The 21,657-nt window shown below is 39.0% G+C and overlaps 1 protein-coding gene across 1 annotated transcript in view; it reads left to right on the top strand.

The window, feature by feature from the left end:
* Ankrd13c (ankyrin repeat domain 13C) overlaps positions 1 to 21,657 on the top strand; it is a 56,715-nt gene that overhangs the window by 8,906 nt on the left and 26,152 nt on the right. Inside the window, exons 2-6 of the mRNA XM_021158979.3 lie at positions 5,194 to 5,235; positions 6,526 to 6,630; positions 13,289 to 13,374; positions 14,074 to 14,119; positions 16,290 to 16,356. Coding sequence (XP_021014638.1) covers positions 5,194 to 5,235; positions 6,526 to 6,630; positions 13,289 to 13,374; positions 14,074 to 14,119; positions 16,290 to 16,356 — 346 coding nt within the window. The remainder of the gene's footprint in view (positions 1 to 5,193; positions 5,236 to 6,525; positions 6,631 to 13,288; positions 13,375 to 14,073; positions 14,120 to 16,289; positions 16,357 to 21,657) is intronic.

Below are 21,657 nucleotides of genomic sequence, written 5' to 3'. Positions count from 1 at the left end.
GGGTTTCTCTGTGTAGCCCTGGCTGTCCTGGCACTCACTTTGTAGACCAGGCTGGCCTTGAACTCAGAAATCCGCCTGCCTCTGCCTCCCGAGTGCTGGGATTAAAGGCGTGCGCCACCACGCCCGGCCAGGTTCTACTTCTTAAAACTGTTTCTCTGATCACATCCAGAATGCTGTTTTGATACTGTCTATTGGAATGTATCAGTACCTGGATGGCCATAAACTTTTCAAGATAGTGATATTCCAGCTATGATGGTATGTATTCTGTAATCATGTCTCAGGTTGAGAGTGTAGCAAAGAGGTAGGGGCTCTAAAGAGTGAAGCCCCAAGATTGGTCCTTTGCAACACTCAAGCATTTGAAAACACATACACACACACACACACACACACACACACACACAGACACACACACACACACACACACACACACACGGTCTACCCAGAGTACAAGTGAAGCCAGTGTGTTACAGTGTAACAGACTCTGATAGACTTTGAATTCCCCATTGCATATACCTTTGAGAATTACTTCATGAGTTTTGGTGTAGTATCCAGAGTTCCCTCAGCTATCGGAAAGGTTCTGAAAGCCTCTTTCCATTTACAATGGTGAATCTTAGTAAAAGTAGATATTCTTCTTGTACTTCAGAACTTTTATTTTCGGTAGTGGTAATTTAATCCAGCCTTTGTTCAGGGTAGGTAAAATGTTTTATTTCTAATTAAATGCAGAAACAAACCTTAAAATATGCTCCATTCTAGTATGGGATACACTAAAGAAATTTATTTATTTATTTATTTTTTCAGGACAGGGTTTCTCTGTAGAGCCCTGGCTGTCCTGGAACTCACTTTGTAGTAGACCAGGCTGGCCTCGAACTCAGAAATCCGCCTGCCTCTGCCTCCCGAGTGCTGGGATTAAAGGCGTGCGCCACCACGCCTGGTAGAAATTAATATTTTTAATTAAAACATCTTAAGCTGCTCTTGTCATTAGTTTGGACAATGCACTTCTTTTCTGAAGTCCTAATTTTGTTAGAAGCAGCATTTTTTCATTGACACAATGTTTCCATGTAATTATGGAATAAATTATTGTAATTTGATCTATGTGGTCATTGTTTAATGACCAAATCAGCATAACTAGCATTTCTATTTCCTTAGATGTTTTTATTTTCTTTGTCTTGGGAACCCTCAGACTCTAACCTCCAGTTACTCTGAATCATAGTTGTAGTCTGTCACTGCCTTATTGTGCCAGACAACGCCTCAGTTGTGTTTGATGCTGTTGTCCATTCTGCACTCAGTGTCTACTGGTTTAGCTCCTGTAGCTTCTACAGATGAGTGACACCAGGGTTTGTCTTTCTGTGCTTTGTAACTGGCTTTTTTTTTAAACCTTCACCAAGTGTAATAAGAACAGCAGTATTTGTCTTGATGCTCCCAGCTTATCTCCCTTCCTTTAATATGATTTCTTCCACTTCTATCCATGTTGCCAGAAAAGAAGAGTAAAGCTTTTATAGTTGAGTAATATTTCATTGTGCTCATTTTAAAAGTCTTATCTATTTCTTTGTACACTTGATTGACCCTGTGTCCTCACTGCCTGAGTGCAGGCATCTCTGACAGAATGGTAGTGTTGCACAACCCTTTAATACAGTTCCTCATGTTGTGGTGGCCTCCAACTATAAAATAATTTTTGTTGCCACTTTATAACTTATTTTGCTGCTGTTAGGAATCATAATGTAAATATCTGATATGCAACCACTGTGAAAGGGTCACTCAATCCCCAAAGGGGTCTTAACCCATGGGATGACAACCACTATACCCCAGAGTGAGGTTGTTTGATCATCAGTTGTTTTAGGTTTTTTTTTTTTTTTTTTTAAATGAACCTGACATTGTAAAACACAGTAATGCCAGAATTTAGTTGACTATGAGAGGACATTTAAACAGCACTGTAGTGTGATTGCCTCTAGAAAGTTGAGTAGTGACTAGAAAGTGCTCTGTCCTGGAAGCCAAATGCAGGCAGCTGTTTGGATCAGGTCTGTAAACCCCTGGTTCAGGGCACTAAGTTTACCAGTCTTATTGGCTGTTTCCAGAGCAGCCACAACCTTATTTAGAAGATGTGAGCTTGAGGCTGGAAAGCTTTGCCATTTGTCAACACTGAGTTGATGATGTTCTAGATTCCTAGATATTCTCATACAGATTTTAACACCAGCTTTCAATTCATGAGAAAAATTACTGGGTATTTTCATGGAGATTGCTTTGACTTTGTCAACTTGAGTAGTATTGGTGGTGTATTAGTTGCTTTTTATGTGATCAAATACCTGATTAAACAGTTTGAGGGAGATGGGTTTTGTGTCCATGCTGGTGATGCTCTCAGCTGTGGTCATCAGAAGTGTGCTCTGCTGTTAACTCACATCTTGGAGGACCAGGAAGCAGAACCCACTTTCAAGGGGCTTCCTCCTTTACCGTTTTGCCCCTGCCTGTGAGATGGTGTTACCTATTACTTTGTCCACTCTGAAAACCAAAAAATGTGTTTGGTCTGCCAGGCATGTGATGCAACACCTTTAACTAATCCAAGCACTGTGAGGCAGAAGCAGGTGGATGAGTTCAAAGACAGCCAGGGCTGCACAGAGACTGTCTGGAGTGTGGGGTCGGTGGGGGTGGGCAAAAAGCCAGTGTCTGACCAACTAATGCTTTGTTCTTTCTTTCTTTCTTTCTTTTTTTTTTTTTTTTTTTTTGGTTTTTTCCAGACAGGGTTTCTCTGTAATAGCCCTGGCTGTCCTGGAACTCACTTCTGAAGACCAGGCTGGCCTCGAACTCAGAAATCCGCCTGCCTCTGCCTCCCGAGTGCTGGGATTAAAGGCGTGCGCCACCACACCCGGCTGCTTTGTTCTTTCTACATTTAAACAGGTCTGTAAATTTAGTGGTTTTATTGTAATTAGGTCCTTAATTTCTTTAATTGGTGTTTCATAATTTTCAGGGTTTATTTTATACTATTTTACCTTTCACTTTGTTTAGCAAGCCTCACTTTTCCAGTTCATTGAATGCACTGTTGGAGAGACTCTCACAGGAAAGTGCTGTGATTATCAGCTAGAGTGAGAGCTTAGAGGGTTCTAGGGTGCTCATTGTTAGAGCCAGCAGAGGAGAAACAGGGTGGTACTCTTCCTCTCTCTTACAAGACTTGAATTCCTTATTGCAGGATGGGTGAGCAGAAGATAAAGTCCATTTGGGGTATCTCTGAAAGATACTTAGTATAAGGAAAAAGCTCATTCTCACGGAAGATGTTAATAGTAATACTGAGGGAAACAGAAGATTTGGGTAATAACTGCTTGATTTTTCATAATCCATTTACAAGGATTACTTCTCTAAATCCCAAGAAAATGAATCAGCATACAAAGAAACAGGAAATTTAAAATATAGGTCAAATAAATTAAATTTACTTGTCAGCAAATTGAGTGATTATATAAACTGTACTAAAAGTAATATAGAATTGTATTAAATCTAAAAGATGCAAAATGTACATACAGTGTAGAGTATATTCATTTTACTTGAAAGTGAAAATAAGAGCAAGTGGATTAGACAACTATTTAAAGATATAAAGGAAATTTTTTTTTTTCCTTTTTGAGACAAAGTTGCATGAAGCTACTAACGCTGGCCTTGAACTCCTAATACTCTTGTCTCTGCTTCACTGTTGCTGTGACTACAGGCATGCCTTACCACATCTACGAGGAATCCCTGTTGATCTAATTAGATTTGATTAGATGTCCCAAAGGCAGAAATATCTTGTATATTTTAAGGAAAAGTACTGAAAAGAGATTTTTTAAAAACATCTATTTTCATTGTGTGGATGTATGGTCAAAAGACAACTTGCAGGATTCAGTTTTCTCCTTCTAGCATATCTGCCCCTGGGATTCACATTCAGGTTTTCATGTTTGGTAGCAAACACCTTTATCCACTAAGCCATCCCACAAAACATTTTTTCTTCTTTGAAAACTTTTTAAAAATGAAACTTGAAATTCTGAAATATTTCATACCCTTAGAAAAGTTGGAAGAATAGTCCAGAGAACCTACAAGTCCTTCTCTGGTTGCTGGCAGCATTTTTCCTTCTTATCACTTCTTCAAACAATTAGCATAGCTACCATGTGTGGTCTTTATGGTCTCTAGGTCTGCAGTCTCCAGGTGTAAGGCATGCAAGAGCCACGTGTGGATCATAGATAGATATTGACATTTTATAGCGATTGTTCACAGCTAGCAGCCCAGTTACTGACATTTTATGGCGATTGTTCACAGTGAGCAGTCCAGTTACTGACTGAGGAATGGTTGTATACAGAATTGTGAGAAGAGCTGAAACTATCTCACCAGTTTATCCTAAGCATAGTAGCATTTCCCTACAGGATAGTGGGCATGTTCATACTACTTTTTATTGAAATTAGTTCCCTTTATTTTTAATTTTACATTTTTATTTTTGTGTATTTTTATGTATATGAGTGTTGTTTGCATGTGTACCACATGTGTGCAGTGCCCACACAGACCAAAAGGGGGCATTAGATCTCCTAGAACAAGAGTTAACAGTGGTAGTGTGCTACCATGCAGGTGCTGGGAACTAAATCTGGGTCCTCTGGAAGAGCAGCCAGTGCTCTTACCTGCTGACTGACCCATCTCTGCAGCTCCCTAAAGAGATTCTTGATATCTTGGTGTTTAACAGTTATTAAAGAGTCCTGTCTCATAGAGTTGAAAGAACTCTGAACTTCTTGATGACTAAGACTGATTCTTATTGTTTTCTGTCCCCACATGAATAGTTTTGTCCCCACAAAGACTGGTATGGTGAGCACCAGAAGGAATCTGAAGTCTTTTTTTTTTTCTTTCTCGAGACAGGGTTTCTCTGTGTAGCCCTGCTGTCCTGGAACTTACTTTGTAGACCTGGCTGGCCTCGAACTCAGAACAGAAATCCACCTGCCTCTGCCTCCCAAGTGCCCAGCTTCGAAATCTGAAGTCTTTGAGAACATCTCAGAGAGTAAATGTCCTGCTGGTTGCTTTTGGGCAGGTCAGGGAAAGTACTCTAGGCTGTACTTTTTGTCCCTTCTGAATTTGGCACAGAAATCAGAAGTGTAATTTCTGCTTAAAATGTGTCTATCCTGAAGGAGCTGAAACCACATTTAAATATAATTTCTTATGTTGTTATGGCTTCTAATTTAATTTTGTTTTCAATTTTAGGAAACACTCCTTTACATCTTGCTGTGATGTTAGGAAATAAAGGTTAGTAAATACTTTTAATGTTTAACTTCATTCATAGTTGTCATTAAAACATCATATTTGTGTGTATGCATGTGGCTTCATACATACTACTGCATGTGTATGGAAATCAAAGGACAACTTGTGGAAGTTGGTTCTCCTGCCACATGGGTCCTGGGGATTAAAGTCAGGTAGCAAGAGCCTTTACCCAGTGGGCCATCTATCTTGTCAGCCTCAGTTTTGTCATTGAAAATCACTTAACCAGGGGCTAGAGAGATGGCTCAGTAGTTAAGAGCACTTGTTGCTCTTTCAGAGAACCTGGTTCAATTCCTGTTACTCATATAGTGGTTCACAACTGTTTGTAAATCTTATTTCCAGGGAATCCAATGTCCTCCTTCTCCTCCTCTTCTTCCTACCCCCCCTCTTTTTCCTCCTCTTCCTCCTCCTCCTTCTTCTTCAGATTTATTTATTTTATGTATATGAGTACACTGTAGCTGTACAGATGGTTGTGAGCCCTTATGTGGTTGCTGGGAATTGAACTCCGAGCCTCTGCCTCCTCTGGTCCTGCTTGTTCCCACCCAAAGATTTATTTATCATTATATGTAAGTACACTGTAGCTGTCTTCAGACACACCAGGAGGCATTTGATCTCATTATAGATGGTTGTGAATCACCATGTGGTTGCTGGGATTTGAACTCAGGACCTTCGGAAGAGCAGTTAGTGCTCTTAACCACTGAGCCATCTCTTCAGCCTAGCTTTTTTTTTTTTTTTTTTTTTCATCCTGAAATAAATAATTAGCACTTCATTGACATAGCAGATAGGCAGATTCTCCTTTGGGTCTTTTTGGGTTGTAGATTTTTTCTTGAGACACAGTTTTACCATTTTGCCCTGGCTTGTCTGGAACTCAAGGTACAGAGCAGGCTAGCACCTTATAACTCAGAAATCCACCTGTCTCTGTTTTATAAGTGCTTAGATTAAAAGCATGCACCACCATGCTTAGCTGAACTGTAGATATTTGTATAAATTATTCTTAAGGTTCATAGGTTATCTTTAGTTCATGTAAAACACTTCAAATATTCTTTAGAGACAGGAAGCAATACTTTTTTTCAGAGAGTATACAATTTACTTTTAGATAGGTTGAATTCTTTTGACTCTGGGGACCTTATACATTATATACATGGGAGTTTATAAGTTAATTATACATAGAGCAGCATTATTTCACATATGTAGTAATCTGGTTTCTTTGGCATAATACTCATATTTAAAGGTTCTAGAAATTGTATGTCTGACCATTATTCCTATTTTATGTTACAGAATGCGCACATTTACTGTTGGCTCATAATGCTCCAGTAAAGGTGAAAAATGCTCAGGGATGGAGCCCTCTCGCGGAAGCCATCAGCTATGGAGACAGACAGATGAGTAAGTAGTACTTTAAAAATACAAATTGATGTGTTGAGATAGTTTTCTTGTGGTGTGATTTCTACTGAGAAATCTGTAAGCTTAAACATGACTTGGGAACTCTAGCATTGAGCAGCAGAACAGTTGAGTCATGTGGGAAAGCCTCCTTATATTGGTGATAAGACATTTGAAGTCAAGACTTCATTGTTTTTCTTGCAAATTATTATTTTTGCATAATTATTAGTGTACTAATCAGAATAAAAACTAATCATGATGTTAACGGTGTTTATGGGCTGGAGAAATGGCTCAGCGGTTAAGAGCACTGACTGCTCTTCTGAAGGTCCTGAGTTCAAATCCCAGCAATCACATGGTGCCTCACAACCACCTGTTATTAGATTTGATGCCCTCTTCTGGGGTGTCTGAAGACAACTACAGTGTACTTACATATAAATCAATCAATAAATCTAAAAAAATAAGATACAGGTAATCGACTCAAATTTTGCCAGGCGGTGGTGGCGCACACCTTTAATTCCAGCACTTGGGAGGCAGAGGCAGGCGGATTTCTGAGTTTGAGGCCAGCCTGGTCTACAGAGTGAGTTTCAGGACAGCCAGGGCTACACAGAGAAACCCTGTCTCGAAAAACCAAACAAACAAACAAACAAAAAAACCCCAACCCCCCACCCCCAAACCAAAAAACAACAACAAAAAAAAACAATGCTGGAAGCTAGGAAATGTGCTGTCTCTTGGTTTATTCTTTGAGTCATTTTGTTTCCTTATCTTGGAGATCTTTCACGGGACTTCCCTACATTTCTCTATACTTGATATACTCAGGGACAGACTTAATCTGCTCAGATCTAATCAGGGCTAAAGGTCAATGTGGCCATGCTTTCTCCTGCTGCACTTGCTGACTCCCTGGGTCCTAACATGGCTATTGGGGTGTGGGTGTGGGACTCTGGCATCTCTACCACTAGCATAACCTTTTGTTTGGGGGATGATTATCCACCCTTAGGTCAGGCTTGATAATATTTACTTGTATTGTTCTACATGAACTGCCACTTAGACTTTAAAGCCTTCTAGAATCTCCTTAGAATACGATTTGGCTTTTATCTATTTTCCTTAGGTATAGATACCACCAAAGTCCAATTTGGTGAATCAGTGAGTTCTATTGTTATTACTTACAGGAATAAGGGTGAGGGCCCATTTACAGGAGCAGAAATGACTCAAAGACAACTATATCACCAAAGCCTAGTCCCGCTCACAAAACTGGGAACCTGTAGTGCACTGCACAGCCTAAAGTCAGATTAACAGGTTCCAGAGTATCCTTTCCAGGTGCCTCAGTTATTCTAAGCCTCTCCCAGGCAACTTAGGTGGTTTCTGTTTCTTGCAGGCAGCTGGTCTGGTCTGATTAGTCTTCTTTGCAGCTTGGCCTAACTTCATGTGCGAGGGACTCTTCAGCTTTTATTACTAACTTTGGTACAGAGGGTCCTGGTGAATCTGGTCATTTTTGGGGACTTCTGAATGAAGCTATTCTGAGTTGTTTACCTTTTTGTTCAAGTAGCTTCCTGCAGAATGGAATGTTTTAATCTCTGAACATACTGTTTAAAAAAAAAATCATGCCTGATACAAAGATCTTATTTTTATCAAGTGTATTTGTTAGTTTGAAAGGAAGCATCCTCTCCCTGCTATTATAAATATTTCATAGTTCAGGTAGGAAAAATCAATGAAGAATAGCTATATAGAAAAAATTGTCCTCTAACTAAGGAAGTGAAAGATCTGTATAATAAAAACTTCAAGTCTCTGAAGAAAGAAATTATAGAAGATCTCAGAAGATGGAAAGATCTCCCATCCTCATGGATTGGCAGGATCAACATTGTAAAAATGGCTATCTTGCCAAAAGCAATCTACAGATTCAATGCAATCCCCATCAAAATTCCAACTCAATTCTTCAACGAATTAGAAAGTGCAATCTGCAAATTCATCTGGAATAACAAAAAACCTAGGATAGCAAAAACTCTTCTCAAGGATAAAAGAACCTCTGGTGGAATCACCATGCCGGACCTAAAGCTCTACTACAGAGCAATTGTGATAAAAACTGCATGGTACTGGTATAGTGACAGACAAATAGACCAATGGAATAGAATTGAAGACCCAGAAATGAACCCACACACCTACGGTCACTTGATCTTCGACAAGGGAGCTAAAAACATCCAGTGGAAGAAAGACAGCATTTTCAACAAATGGTGCTGGCACAACTGGTTGTTAACATGTAGAAGAATGCGAATCGATCCATTCCTATCTCCTTGTACTAAGGTCAAGTCTAAGTGGATCAAGGAACTTCACATAAAACCAGAGACACTGAAACTTATAGAGGAGAAAGTGGGGAAAAGCCTTGAAGATATGGGCACAGGGGAAAAATTCCTGAATAGAACAGTAATGGCTTGTGCTGTAAGATCGAGAATTGACAAGTGGGACCTCATGAAACTACAAAGCTTCTGCAAGGCTAAAGACACCATCAATAAGACAAAAAAACCACCAACAGATTGGGAAAGGATCTTCACCTATCCTAAATCAGATAAGGGACTAATATCCAATATATATAAAGAACTCAAGAAGGTGGACTCCAGAAAGTCAAATAACCCCATTAAAAAATGGGGCTCAGAACTGAACAAAGAATTCTCGCCTGAGGAATACCGAATGGCAGAGAAACACCTGAAAAAATGTTCAACATCCTTAATCATCAGGGAAATGCAAATCAAAACAACCCTGAGATTCCACCTCACACCAGTCAGAATGGCTAAGATCAAAAATTCAGGTGACAGCAGATGCTGGCGAGGATGTGGAGAAAGAGGAACACTCCTCCATTGTTGGTGGGATTGCAAGCTTGTACAACCACTCTGGAAATCAGTCTGGCGGTTCCTCAGAAAATTGGACATAGTACTACCGGAGGATCCAGCAATACCTCTCCTGGGCATATATCCAGAAGATGTCCCAACCGGTAAAAAGGACACATGTTCCACTATGTTCATAGCAGCCCTATTTATAATAGCCAGAAGCTGGAAAGAACCCAGATGTCCCTCAACAGAGGAATGGATACAGAAATTATGGTACATTTACACAATGGAGTACTACTCAGCTATTAAAAAGAATGAATTTATGAAATTCCTAGCCAAATGGATGGACCTGGAGGGCATCATCTTGAGTGAAGTAACACAATCACAAAAGAACTCACACAATATGTATTCACTGATAAGTGGATATTAGCCCAAAACTTAGGATACCCAAGATTTAAGATACAATTTGCTAAACGCATGAAACTCAAGAAGAATGAAGACCAAAGTGTGGACACTGTGCCCCTTCTCAGAATTGGGAACAAAACACCCAGGGAAGGAGTTACAGAGACAAAGTTCGTAGCGGTGATGAAAGGATGGACCATTTAGAGACTGCCGTATCCAGGGATCCATCCCATAATCAACTTCTAAACGCTGACACCATTGCATACACTAGCAAGATTTTGCTGAAAGGACCCAAATATAGCTGTCTCTTGTGAGACGATGCTGGGGCCTAGCAAACACAGGAGTGGATGTTCACAGTCAGCTATTGGATGTATCACAGGGCTCCCAATGGAGAAGCTAGAGTAAGTACCCAAGGAGCTAAAGGGATCTGCAACCCTATTGTTGGAACAACATGATGTACTAACTAGAACCCAGGAGCTCTTGTCTCTAGCTGCATATGTATCGAAAGATGGCCTAGTCAGCCATCAATGGAAAGAGAGGCCCATTGGACTTGCAAACTTTATATGCCCCAATATAGGGGAATGCCAGGGCCAAAAGAATGGGAATGGGTGGATAGGGAAGTGGGGGGGCGCTATGGGGGACTTTTGAGATAGCATTGGAAACGTAATTGAGGAAAATATGTAATAAAAATATTAAAAAAAAAAAAAAAAAAAAGAAAAAATTGTCATGTTTATTGAAGAAGAATTCTGTAGCATTGACTATTTTCGGGCTGCTATGTGTCTTATGTGCTAGGTTTTGGATTTTTCTGAATTCTTTCTTAGGATTTGGTTCTATATGTAATCCACATAGTACGTGTGCAGATTGCCTGAATTTCTTGGACAATTTTGAATGATGAGGCTGTATTTGACTGTAAAATGTAATATATGACGATAATACTTTGGTATTTTTATAGATAAATTGGCATTTGTGCTTTTTGTAGTTATACTGACAGTTTTCCTTGTAGACGACTAGTCAGAAATCCATATGAGAGCAAGAAATAGTTCTCATCATTGAATTATTTCAGGGGAAAGTTAAAATGTACATATTGAAGACACCTGAGAAAGGAGTAGCAGTGTCTGAAGCCCTTTCTTTCATTTTTCTAACCAGTTAGCAGAGTGAAGGGAAAAGCAGTGAGGACTGTGGAACTTCCAAGGATCATTTATTCACAGTAAAAGAATGTGTAAGACCTTTTTGTGTATAAAAGTGAAGAGAATAAGTCATGAGTCTTTGTCAATTTGAATTTATCATCTATGAGGAAAGCCAGGAAACAATTCTCATGGAAAACCAACTTCAAGATAGGCCTGTGGTTACTCACTTTTGTTTTTGTTTGTTTGTTTCCGAGACAGGGTTTCTCTGTGTAGCCCTGCCTGTCCTGGAACTCACTCTGTAGACCAGGCTGGCCTCGAACTCGGAAATCCGCCTGCCTCTGCCTCCCGAGTGCTGGGATTAAAGATGCCCCCCCCCCCCCCCCCCCCCCCCCCCCGTTACTCACCTTTACATTTCACTACAGCCTATCACCCTATCACGTAAGAGAACTATTTAACTCTTAATAGTCCCAGCACTTAAAGGTACAGGCAGGAGGTTGTGAGCTCCAGGCTGGCTCATCAGACCCTGCCTTATTAAAAAAAGCAAACAACAACAAAATTCTTTCTTGAACTCTTAAAGGAGCCTTAACTGAACCAATAGTATGTATTTAGGAATGTCAGTGTGAAATTGTATTTTTGATGGTGTTTAAGGAGATGGCTTTTAAGTCTTAATTTTGATGTGTTACTGTGAAATTTTCTATGGCATAGACTTTTTTTGATGAATCAGAAAATTTAATATAAATTATTAGCAAAAGCTTTGTGATCTTGTCTTTTTGTTTAATTTGTGCTAATTTTATTAATGTTTTGTGTTATAGAATAAGCAGTCAGGGCTGATAATGTAGCTCAATTGGTAGAATACATAATATTTATAAATCCTTGAGTTTGGTCTTCAACACTATGTAAAATTGGGCATGTGAGCACTGGGGAAGTAGAGGCAGAAAGATCAGAAGTTGAGGACTAGTTGGGTGTGGTGGCACACACCTTTAATCCCAGCACTTGGGAGGCAGAGGCAGGTGGATTTCTGAGTTCGAGGCCAGCCTGGTCTACAAAGTGAGTTCCAGGACAGCCAGAGCTACACAGAGAAACCTTGTCTCGAAAAATAAAAAAAAAATAAGAAGAAGAAAAACAAAAAAAGAAAAATTAGAAAATGCTAAACTACTTCTCAAGGACTATTTAATTTAAATTTCAGATTTTGTTATATTGGTTTTCTGCCTTAAAATCTTTACCTGATGAGCAATAATGGCTTAAGCACATCTGGGGAAAAATGGATATAATAACTTTAATTAACTCTTCTCCATAATTTCCAGCATTTCCTGTGATTTCCATAGACAGCTGTGGCTTTTTGTTCACACAGGGTTATCTTTGGTCTCTCATTGTATGTTTGTGTGGGTTTATGCCACAGCATATGGCTTTATGGTAGTTTTGAAAATTCTGTTGGGCACTGTCTATAATTTTTGTGCTCACCAGAGTGTGTTGATTTGCTGTCTATCTAGACCTGGCAGTCTTCATCATTTAGGCTTCATGTGCACACGAATGCGCGCGCGCACACACACACATATACACACACACACACATTTTTTTAAAGAGGTGTCTGTGACAAATTTTCAAAGTGATCCCGTTGCTTATTTATCACATTTGAATTAATTATCCCCTCCCCCCCAGGACACATGCACAGGATATACACACACACAGGACACACTCGCAGGACACATACATAAATAAAGGACACACATAGATACACAGAACACACATACCACACACACACATAAAGAAATCTTTAAAATTTTTCATTGGGGACTTTTATTACTACGCTGAGTTTTTAAAATTTAACGTTTTTTTCTTTCTTCTTCTTTTTTTTTGTTTGTTTTGGTTTTTTGAGACATGTTTTCTCTGTGTAGCCCTGGCTGTCCTGGAACTCACTTTGTAGACCAGGCTGGCCTCAAACTCAGAAATCCGACAGCCTCTGCCTCCCAAGTGCTGGGATTAAAGGCGTGAGCCACACACCTGGCTACGTTTTTTTATTTCTTAAGAAAAGGAACAACGGATAGAAAGATGCCTTAGTGTTAATAGCAATTGCTACCTAACAACTCAAGCCTGCTGACCCTAGCTACACAGAACTGATATAAAGGTGGAAGGAGCAGAGCAACTCACATTTTACACTCATACATACCCACATATTGCGCGCGCGCACACACACACACACACCCACACACCCAGTAATGTAATATAAATTTAGAAAAAAAGCGTTAATATTCATTTTAGAAGCATAATCATAGAAAAAATAAGGAAAATTACAAATCAGTTGTTTCTTTTCAATTCTAGTCACAGCTCTTCTAAGGAAACTCAAGCAGCAATCTAGGGAGAGTGTTGGAGAAAAACGACCTAGGTTGTTAAAAGCCCTAAAAGAGGTAAGTTGATTCTAAGACAGTTAATTATAATTTAAAAAAGCATCTAAATGTGTGTGTGTGTGTGTGTTTGTGTGTGTAGGTGTGCGTGTGTAGAGGTGTTGGTATATGTAGGTAAGTAGGGTGCCCAGGGAGGCCAAAGGGCACTTGAGTTGGAATTATGGGCAGTTGTGAGTTGTCCAGCGTGGGTGCTCAGGACCGAATTTGGTCCTTTGCAAGAGCAGCAGGTGCTCTTAACCTCTGAACCTCTCTCCAGCCCCTTAAGCAGTCTTTTAAAATGAAGTTCAATTCTCACCAGTTGAGGATTAATAAAATGGTGAAAGTTATTTTTAAATTAAGTAATTGAAGTAAAATTCTGGGGTTATAATGTAAGTTTTTGGTAGAAGCATATTTTCTTTGAACTGGGAAGATATTATTAACGTTTAATAAATTAGACAGGTACTCTAGAAGAGGTACATTATGGTTTCATGGTTGGTGGCCACATCTTCCTGATGTTGGTGTTACAAGAAGGTATTTTGATAATTGTGTTCTTTTTCAAATCCAAACATAAATATAAAAATAATTTATTTCTCCTCTTATCTTTAGATCTTTAATGAAATCAGGTAGTTTTTGGGGGGTAAGGATGGGGACAGGGGCAACATTGTAAGTATCATAGCTTATAACTAAAGTACATTTAGTAATTTTTCTTATTTTATTTCTCAGTTAGGTGACTTTTACCTAGAACTTCACTGGGATTTTCAAAGCTGGGGTAAGAGTGTGCTACGTTTTATTATAAAAGTGCAATTATAGACATATTAGCATGACACATTTTATACTTGTCTTCATTGTGTTTAGCATAATCATTGTAACAACTACTAGTTATACCTACTAGTAATATTCCATTCCCGGCTAGAGAGGCAGTTCTCAAAATTTTAGTTTTTAAGATGGAAAACTACCTAAAAATATTTTTTGTAACAAAAACAAGTTTGAAAACTATAGTAATTTAGTCTTACATCTTTTATTTGCAATCCTAGTACCACAGGGGCTGAGGCAGAATTGTAGCTACAGGTTCAAAGCCATGCTAAGTCAGGCCATGTACACCGTGAGACCTTTAGGACCCAGGTTCAGTTCCCAGCACCCACATCAGGCAGCTCACAAACTGCCTGTAACTCCAGTTCAGGGGATTGAATGCCCTCTTCTGGTCTCTGTAGATATAGCGTGCATGCTCTCAGGCTTACAGGAACATACACATAAAACAAAAAAGCAAAATAAAGGTTTAAAAATATTATAATTTAATGATAAGAGCTTCAAAAAAATGAAAAATTATGGGATTATTAGAGTAATCATTTTAAGAAAGTTTGAAGTATAGTTCTATAATTTCTAAGAATTTGCTTAAAATTCTTTTTATTTTATCATCTTTCAGTTATTTCATCTCTTAAGTACTTCATGGCCACTGTCAAGATAGAACTTGTTATTTATAAAACGTTTGATTGTGCATCCATTTATTAATTTACCATAGCAATGGAAGTGGCTCTCCTTTTATCAAATGTGAATCTGCTCAGAGAAAAGTTAATGTCCAAAAACAAAGTTTCATGAAAATGGCCCATACTTTTTTTTAAAGCTATTGAAAAACTAAATTTTATTTTATTATATCTTTATTTATTTGTTTTTTTTCAAGACAAGACATCTCTGTCCCGAAACTTGCTCTGTAGACCAGGCTGGCCTTGAACTCGCAGAGATCCATCTGCCTCTTGAGTGCTGGGATTAAAGTCATGTACCACCATGCCCAGCTTAATTTCATTTTTATTAAAGATTTAATAACTTTGTATTCAATAAACATTTTTACCAGCATTTAAATTAACTTTTGTGTTATAAAGTAGTTTAAATGATTAGTGGTATTTATCTTTAAAATAGGTATTGAAACCAAATATTGACAAAAATGTGAAGTATATTCCATTTTATATAATTGAATATTATTTGGAAGTTACACATTACATATACATCTTCTAATTATTTTATATGTTACAATGATATCTCTATGTATGTATAGTACATTTTGTTATATACTATCTACTAATAGGTCTTTCTAGATCTTAATAAAAACTAGTAGTAGTTTACATTTTTACAGCTTGAAAAGTAATAGACATTTTAAAGTTTGGAGCCCATAGAAGATTGATAAATACAGCTTAGTATGGAGCATTGCATTGACACTGATACCCTTTAATACAAGTTACACTTTCAGAATGCATTAGGTATGCACACTCACAACTTAGGGCCTAGGGAGATATTCAGGTGGTAAAGTGCTTGCTGTTCAAGCATGAGGACTTGAGTTCTGATACTTGCACCTGTGTAAAATGCTGGATGCACCGCAGTGCATGCCTGTAATCCTGAGCAGAGAAGTGGAGGTAAGGCGTCTAGGGATTGCCATTCTAGCCAAATTGATGAGCTCCCAGTTCAGTGATAGACCCTAGGAGGATAGAAGTTGATGGGTAAATGGTGTGGTTTTTCTTGTACAGACTTTGAAATTGAGGCACAGTGAGCCTAAGTAACAAGGACTCAAGTTTTAAATACAGCTGCCTCAAAGATGTCTCTTAATATGTTACTTTTCTACTGTTTTTCCAAATGATATTTAAGGGATCTTTTAGACCCAGGATTTCCTGTTTAGCATGAAGTGGTGTTTAGTGACCCCCAGGTAGTGTTTTCTCATCGGTATCGCTTTGCAGTCTGAAGTGGAGTTTGCGGTTACTTACTTTTCTGATAGGAGGGGATAAGCGCATAGTAAAGTACATTGACCCTGCAGCTGAGCACGATTTTGAGAGGGAGAGAAAGGCAACCATCAACATTTGTAATTACTAAAATGTTTACTGTGCTGCTATTTAAAAATTTACAAATTTCTTAGACTTTAGTTACTTTTTAACCTTTTGTTTCTGAAATTACAGTGCCTTTGCTTTCCCGAATTCTGCCTTCTGATGCCTGTAAAATATACAAGCAAGGTATCAACATCAGGTGAGGTGATATGCTTTGTGTTCTGAGTAAAAGAAAGTTTTAGAGGCAGCTTTTCTGGTAGTCATAATTTACTTGTGTTTAGTAACTTAAAATAATACTCTTGACACATTCAGGTTTGTGCTTGTGTAAGACCTAGTGCAGATATGACGTAAGTTCATCAAAAACCCTAAGTTAGGATGAGCTTGTCATCCAAGCCAACTCTTTAGTACCAGGGAATGCCATGCTGCAGTGCTACGTTGGTCTTGGGTTCCTTTAGTAATAAGGACTCACCCTCTATCTTAACTTTGCTCTGTGTCTTCTACACTCTTTATTCCCTGTTTGGCTGTCCATGCTCCACCCTTTCTCCGCTCATGTCTTCAGTCATCTTTCCATTTCAGTCAACATATTAAGGATGATTTAATTTTCATCTTCTTCTTTTATAGCTATGATTGATAATTAAGGTTATAAAAGTAAATATATTTTATACTAAAATTTTTTGTCATTGCTTATATTTTTAGATTATTTTTAATAATTTTCCACTTTTATTAACATATATTAATGGTATAAAATTGTGAGGTTCATTTGCCATTTCATTCATGTATATAGGACATTCTAATTATTGTCCTATTATTATACTTATCTCCTCCTTCTCACCCTATTCCAGCCATAGAATCAGTTGAACAGCTGTTGAACATTTTTTTTTTTTTTTTTTTTTTTGGTTTTTCGAGACAGGGGTTTCTCTGTATAGCCCTGGCTGTCCTGGAACTCACTTTGTAGACCAGGCTGGCCTTGAACTCAGAAATCCGCCTGCCGCTGCCTCCCAAGTGCTGGGATTAAAGGCATGCGCCACCACGCCCGGCTGAACCATTTTTAAATGCACAGTTCAGTTGCATTAGGGATGCTCATAGTGTTAGACAACTGTCACCACCACAAATCTCTTATTGTGTTCTTAATCTTGCAAAAGTGAAGTTAGACTCTTAAAGAGTAACCACACACTCCCCTTCCCCTCCACTCAGGAAACCACCTTCCCACTTTTTTATCTCTATGAAGTTGACTTCTGGATACCTTACATAAGTGAAATAATACACTATCTTTCCTTTTGCAGCCAGCCTATTTCATTTAGCCCAGTGTCTTGAAGCTTTATGTAACTTGAGCATACATCACAGTTGCCTTCCCTTTAGATTCTGTATGTTTTATATGCAGTTTGAGTATTTGGGCACTGCCTGTGCACTTGGTGTGCTTCTGACTTTAGCTTCCATGATTGGTATCAACATAACTCATATTTTTAGATTATTAATGTAACAAATTTAAACTTTAAATTTATACATTAATCCTAAAATTTCAATTTGCATATCTACACATAGTACATAATATTTATGAAGTGTGCATATAGACAGCCTTGTTATATTTCTGTGTGTCTCCAGGTTATTAGTTTAGATGTTTAGAATTAAAATGTTTTAAGGGATTTTTAAAATATATACTGTACATTTGTAGGAGAGAGAGCTCAGAAATTGAATAATCCTTAAATGATCACTTTATATTTTGGTTGTATTGATTCTTGTTTATGCAAAATGCCTACTTTAAAAATTGCTTCCTATTTGTGTGACTTTTTATAGTAAATGATATGAGGGCTAAACACTTGCTCTCTGTATATGTGAAGTCCTGAATTTGATCACCAACATAAGGGGCGGGGGGCACACAAAAATGGTAATAATGGGGAGCACATTACCAACCTAACTGTGAAGAGACTAAGTGGATATAAGACTGAGAGTCTGACAAGAGGATTGTGGCAGAAGTTAAAAACTGAGAGCAAGCAATTCACGGAGGTCCTGGGCATGGGACTTCTTTCAGCCTCAAGGTGAAGAAGAAATGTCCCAGAACAGTGCAGAGGCTGGATTGGAGGGTGTGTGGCAAATATTTTTTTTTCCCTAGACTATAAAAATTATGTTTATGTTTTAAGACAAACCTTTTAAGTATAACTTCAGAGGAAGCTAAATTATAAAATAGAGGAATCTCTAGAACTTATGTTGATCTTGTATCAGTCAAGTAATCACTGGGAATATGGTTAAAGAAGAATCAATACTTTAGTAGGCAAAGGAGAGATTGAGCAACATTGTTAGATCAATTGATGTAATAAAGCAAGGCATGATGATGCACATGGTACTTGTAATCCTAGCATTTGGGAGGTGCATAAATGCGTCATGAATTCCAGGTCAGCCTGGGTCTTGTTTTCTAGGCTAGCCTGGGGTACCTAGTAAACAGCCTTGGCTCAAAAGGGGGAGGGGGCTGGAGAGATGGCTCCGCATTTCAGAGGACCTGGGTTTGGTTTTGAGTACCCATATAGCACCTCAGAACCATTTTTAACTTCAGTTCCAGGAGATCCAATGTCTTCCAATGACCTCCACAGGTATTACATGCATATAGTACATACACCTGCATACACAAACGCAGAAAAACCACTCTTACACATAAGGTAAAAATATTAATAAACATTTTCACTAATATGTAAACTAAGATGTTATCTAAGATGGCCATGATGTTGTACACTTATAATCCCGAGAGAAGTTGAGGGAGGAGGTGCCATCCTGAGCTATATAATAGGGGTGTGGGGCAAGGAGACAGACAGACACAGAAAGAGAATACCCATGACAACCCACTGAGACAGTCACTATAAACTTTGCTTATTTTGCATGTCAGTGACATGAGTATTTTTTAGGCTTTTATCAGAATATTTTGGATTCAAATTTTTGGATTTGTATAAAGTTCCTTTTTGCTTCTTCTCTGTTTACCTGTAGTCTCAGCTACAAGGCAGGAGAATCACTTGAATTCAGGAATTCTAGGCTGTAGTATAGTAAGCCACCTGGGTACTCTTTGGGAGTTGGGGACCTCCAGGTGGCTTAAGGAAGGTTCAGCTGGATGAGGTTAGGACAATATCTAGATCATAGGCCTAATATAATATGTATGTGTATATGATGTATATGTATAAATATCTTACTTTATATGTATAAATATCTTACTTTAGTTGTAATGATATAAACGCATAGAATTAAAATTGACACCATGAGTTTAATGTAGTTGGGGTATTTTTGACTTAATGGAATCTATTGCTGGATCTAAGCCTTGGATTTGTGACCATTGTGCCTCAGTTCCCAAGTAGGTTGGACCTGTTGAGATTGCAAATGTCCCCATGTCTTTGTCTTTTTGCCTCTTTTTCTGTGTATCTCTTCTCATTCTCATCCTAAAAGCCCATTATAATTCTCAGGATGATAGGTACAGAAGTGGAGATAAAGAACTGTTCTGTGCCACCTATTATGTAGTCTAGAATTCCCAAGTGGCTGAAGCATGGAGCCAAATAGTTTAACTGTGTACTTGGATATAAGATTCCCTTTTGGTATTAGGTGAACTTTTGACATGACTGCTGACTCTGTTTTCTCTTGAGCCACATGTACACCCAGTGACAGGCCTTCTGACACAGTTTAGGTGGCAGACTTCTTGAGAGAAGATCAGGGGCCAGCAGTGGCCTTACCCTTTTAAAAAAATCTAGAGCTCTTAGGGTCTTTTGATTTCATATTGTAGCCATGGTGTGTGTGTGTGTGTGTGTGTGTGTGTGTGTGTGTGTGTGTGTGTGTGTGACACTCACTACGGTATACACATGGCATGTAGAGACTGTTTGTTTGTTTTTCTCTTTTGTATTTTTCTTTGTGTGTTTCTTTTTTTTTTACATTTTTTATTAGGTATTTTCCTCGTTTACATTTCCAATGCTATCCCAAAAGTCCCATATACCCTCCCCCCCACTCCCCTACCTACCCACTCCCCCTTTTTGGCCCTGGCATTCCCCTGAACTGGGGCATATAAAGTTTGCAAGTCCAATGGGCCTCTCTTTCCAGTGATGGCCGACTAGGCCATCTTTTGATACATATGCAGCTAGAGTCAAGAGCTCTGGGGTACTGGTTAGTTCATAATGTTGTTCCACCTATAGGGTTGCAGATCCCTTTAGCTCCTTGGGTACTTTCTCTAGCTCCTCCATTGGGGGCCCTGTGATCCATCCAATAGCTGACTGTGAGCATCCACTTATGTGTTTGCTAGGCCCCGGCATAGTCTCCTCTTTTGTATTTTTCAAGATAGGGTATAGAGTAGCTATCCTGGAACTCACTCTGTAGATCAGGCTGGCCTAGAACTCACAGAGGTTCAACTGCATGTGCCACCATCGCTTGGCACCATGGTCACTTCTTTATAGTGTGCACATAGGACCACACTTATTTTCTTATGTTCTTTATGTGTGCATGTGGTTACCGTACTTGGCTTTTTTTTTTTTTTTTAAATCTTTAAAAAAATTTTTTTTGTTGTTGTTTTTCTGTTTTGTTGCTTTGTTTTTAAGACAGGGTTTCTCTGTATAGCCCTGGCTGTCCTGGAACTCATTCTGTAGACCAGGCTGGCCAGACTCAGAAATCCGCCTGCCTCTGCCTCCCAAGTGCTAGGATTAAAGGTGTGAGCCATCACACTCGGCTAAAAAATTAAAAAAAAAAAAAAAGATTTATTTATTTTATGTATGAGTACACTGTCACTGTTTTCAGCCACACCAGCAGAGGGCATCAGATTCCATTACAGATGGTTGTGAACCACCATGTGGTTGCTGGGAATTGAACTTGGGACCTCTGGAAGAACAGCCAGTGCTCTTAACCACTGAGTTCTTCAGCACCACCTTTTAAAAAAATAGGTCTTTTATTATTATTATTAAATTATTTTATATACTTACATTCCAAATTTGCCCCCTTCCTAGTTTCTCCTCCCCAAGTTCTTCACTACATCTCCCCTCCCCTTTGCTTCTGAGAGGGTATCTCCCCATTCCCCTATCCAGCCTCCCCCCCCTCCCCCCCAGTATCCCTCTTCCCTGGGGCATCAAGTTTCAACAGTATTAAGTGCATCCTCCTACACTGAGGCCAGAGAAGGCAGTCCTCTCCTACATAAGTGCTGAGGACCGCAGAGCAGCCCATGTATGCTCTTTGATTGGTTGCTTAGTCTCTGGGAGCTCTGAGGGGAGGTCTGAGTTAGTTGATACTGTTGTTCTTCCTATGGGGTTGTAACCTCGTTCAGCCTAGTCCTTCTCCTAACTCTTTCATAGGGGTCCCCAACCTTAGTCCAGTGGTTTGTCTGTAAGTATCTGCATCTATCTCAGCTGCTAGTAGAGCCCCTCAGGACAGCCATGCTAGGCTCCTATCTCCCAGCTCAACATGGCATCAGTAATAGTGTCAGGGTTTGGTGCTTCTGCCTGGGATGGATCCCAAGTTGGGCCAGTCATAGGACGGCCTTTCCTTCAGTCTC

This window comes from Mus caroli, unplaced genomic scaffold (genome assembly GCF_978045245.1).
Source record: "Mus caroli unplaced genomic scaffold, Mus_caroli_1 scaffold_3, whole genome shotgun sequence".
NCBI lineage: Eukaryota > Metazoa > Chordata > Mammalia > Rodentia > Muridae > Mus > Mus caroli.
The sequence above is the reverse complement of the archived record's forward strand: the minus strand, read 5'-3'. Positions and strand labels throughout refer to the sequence as shown.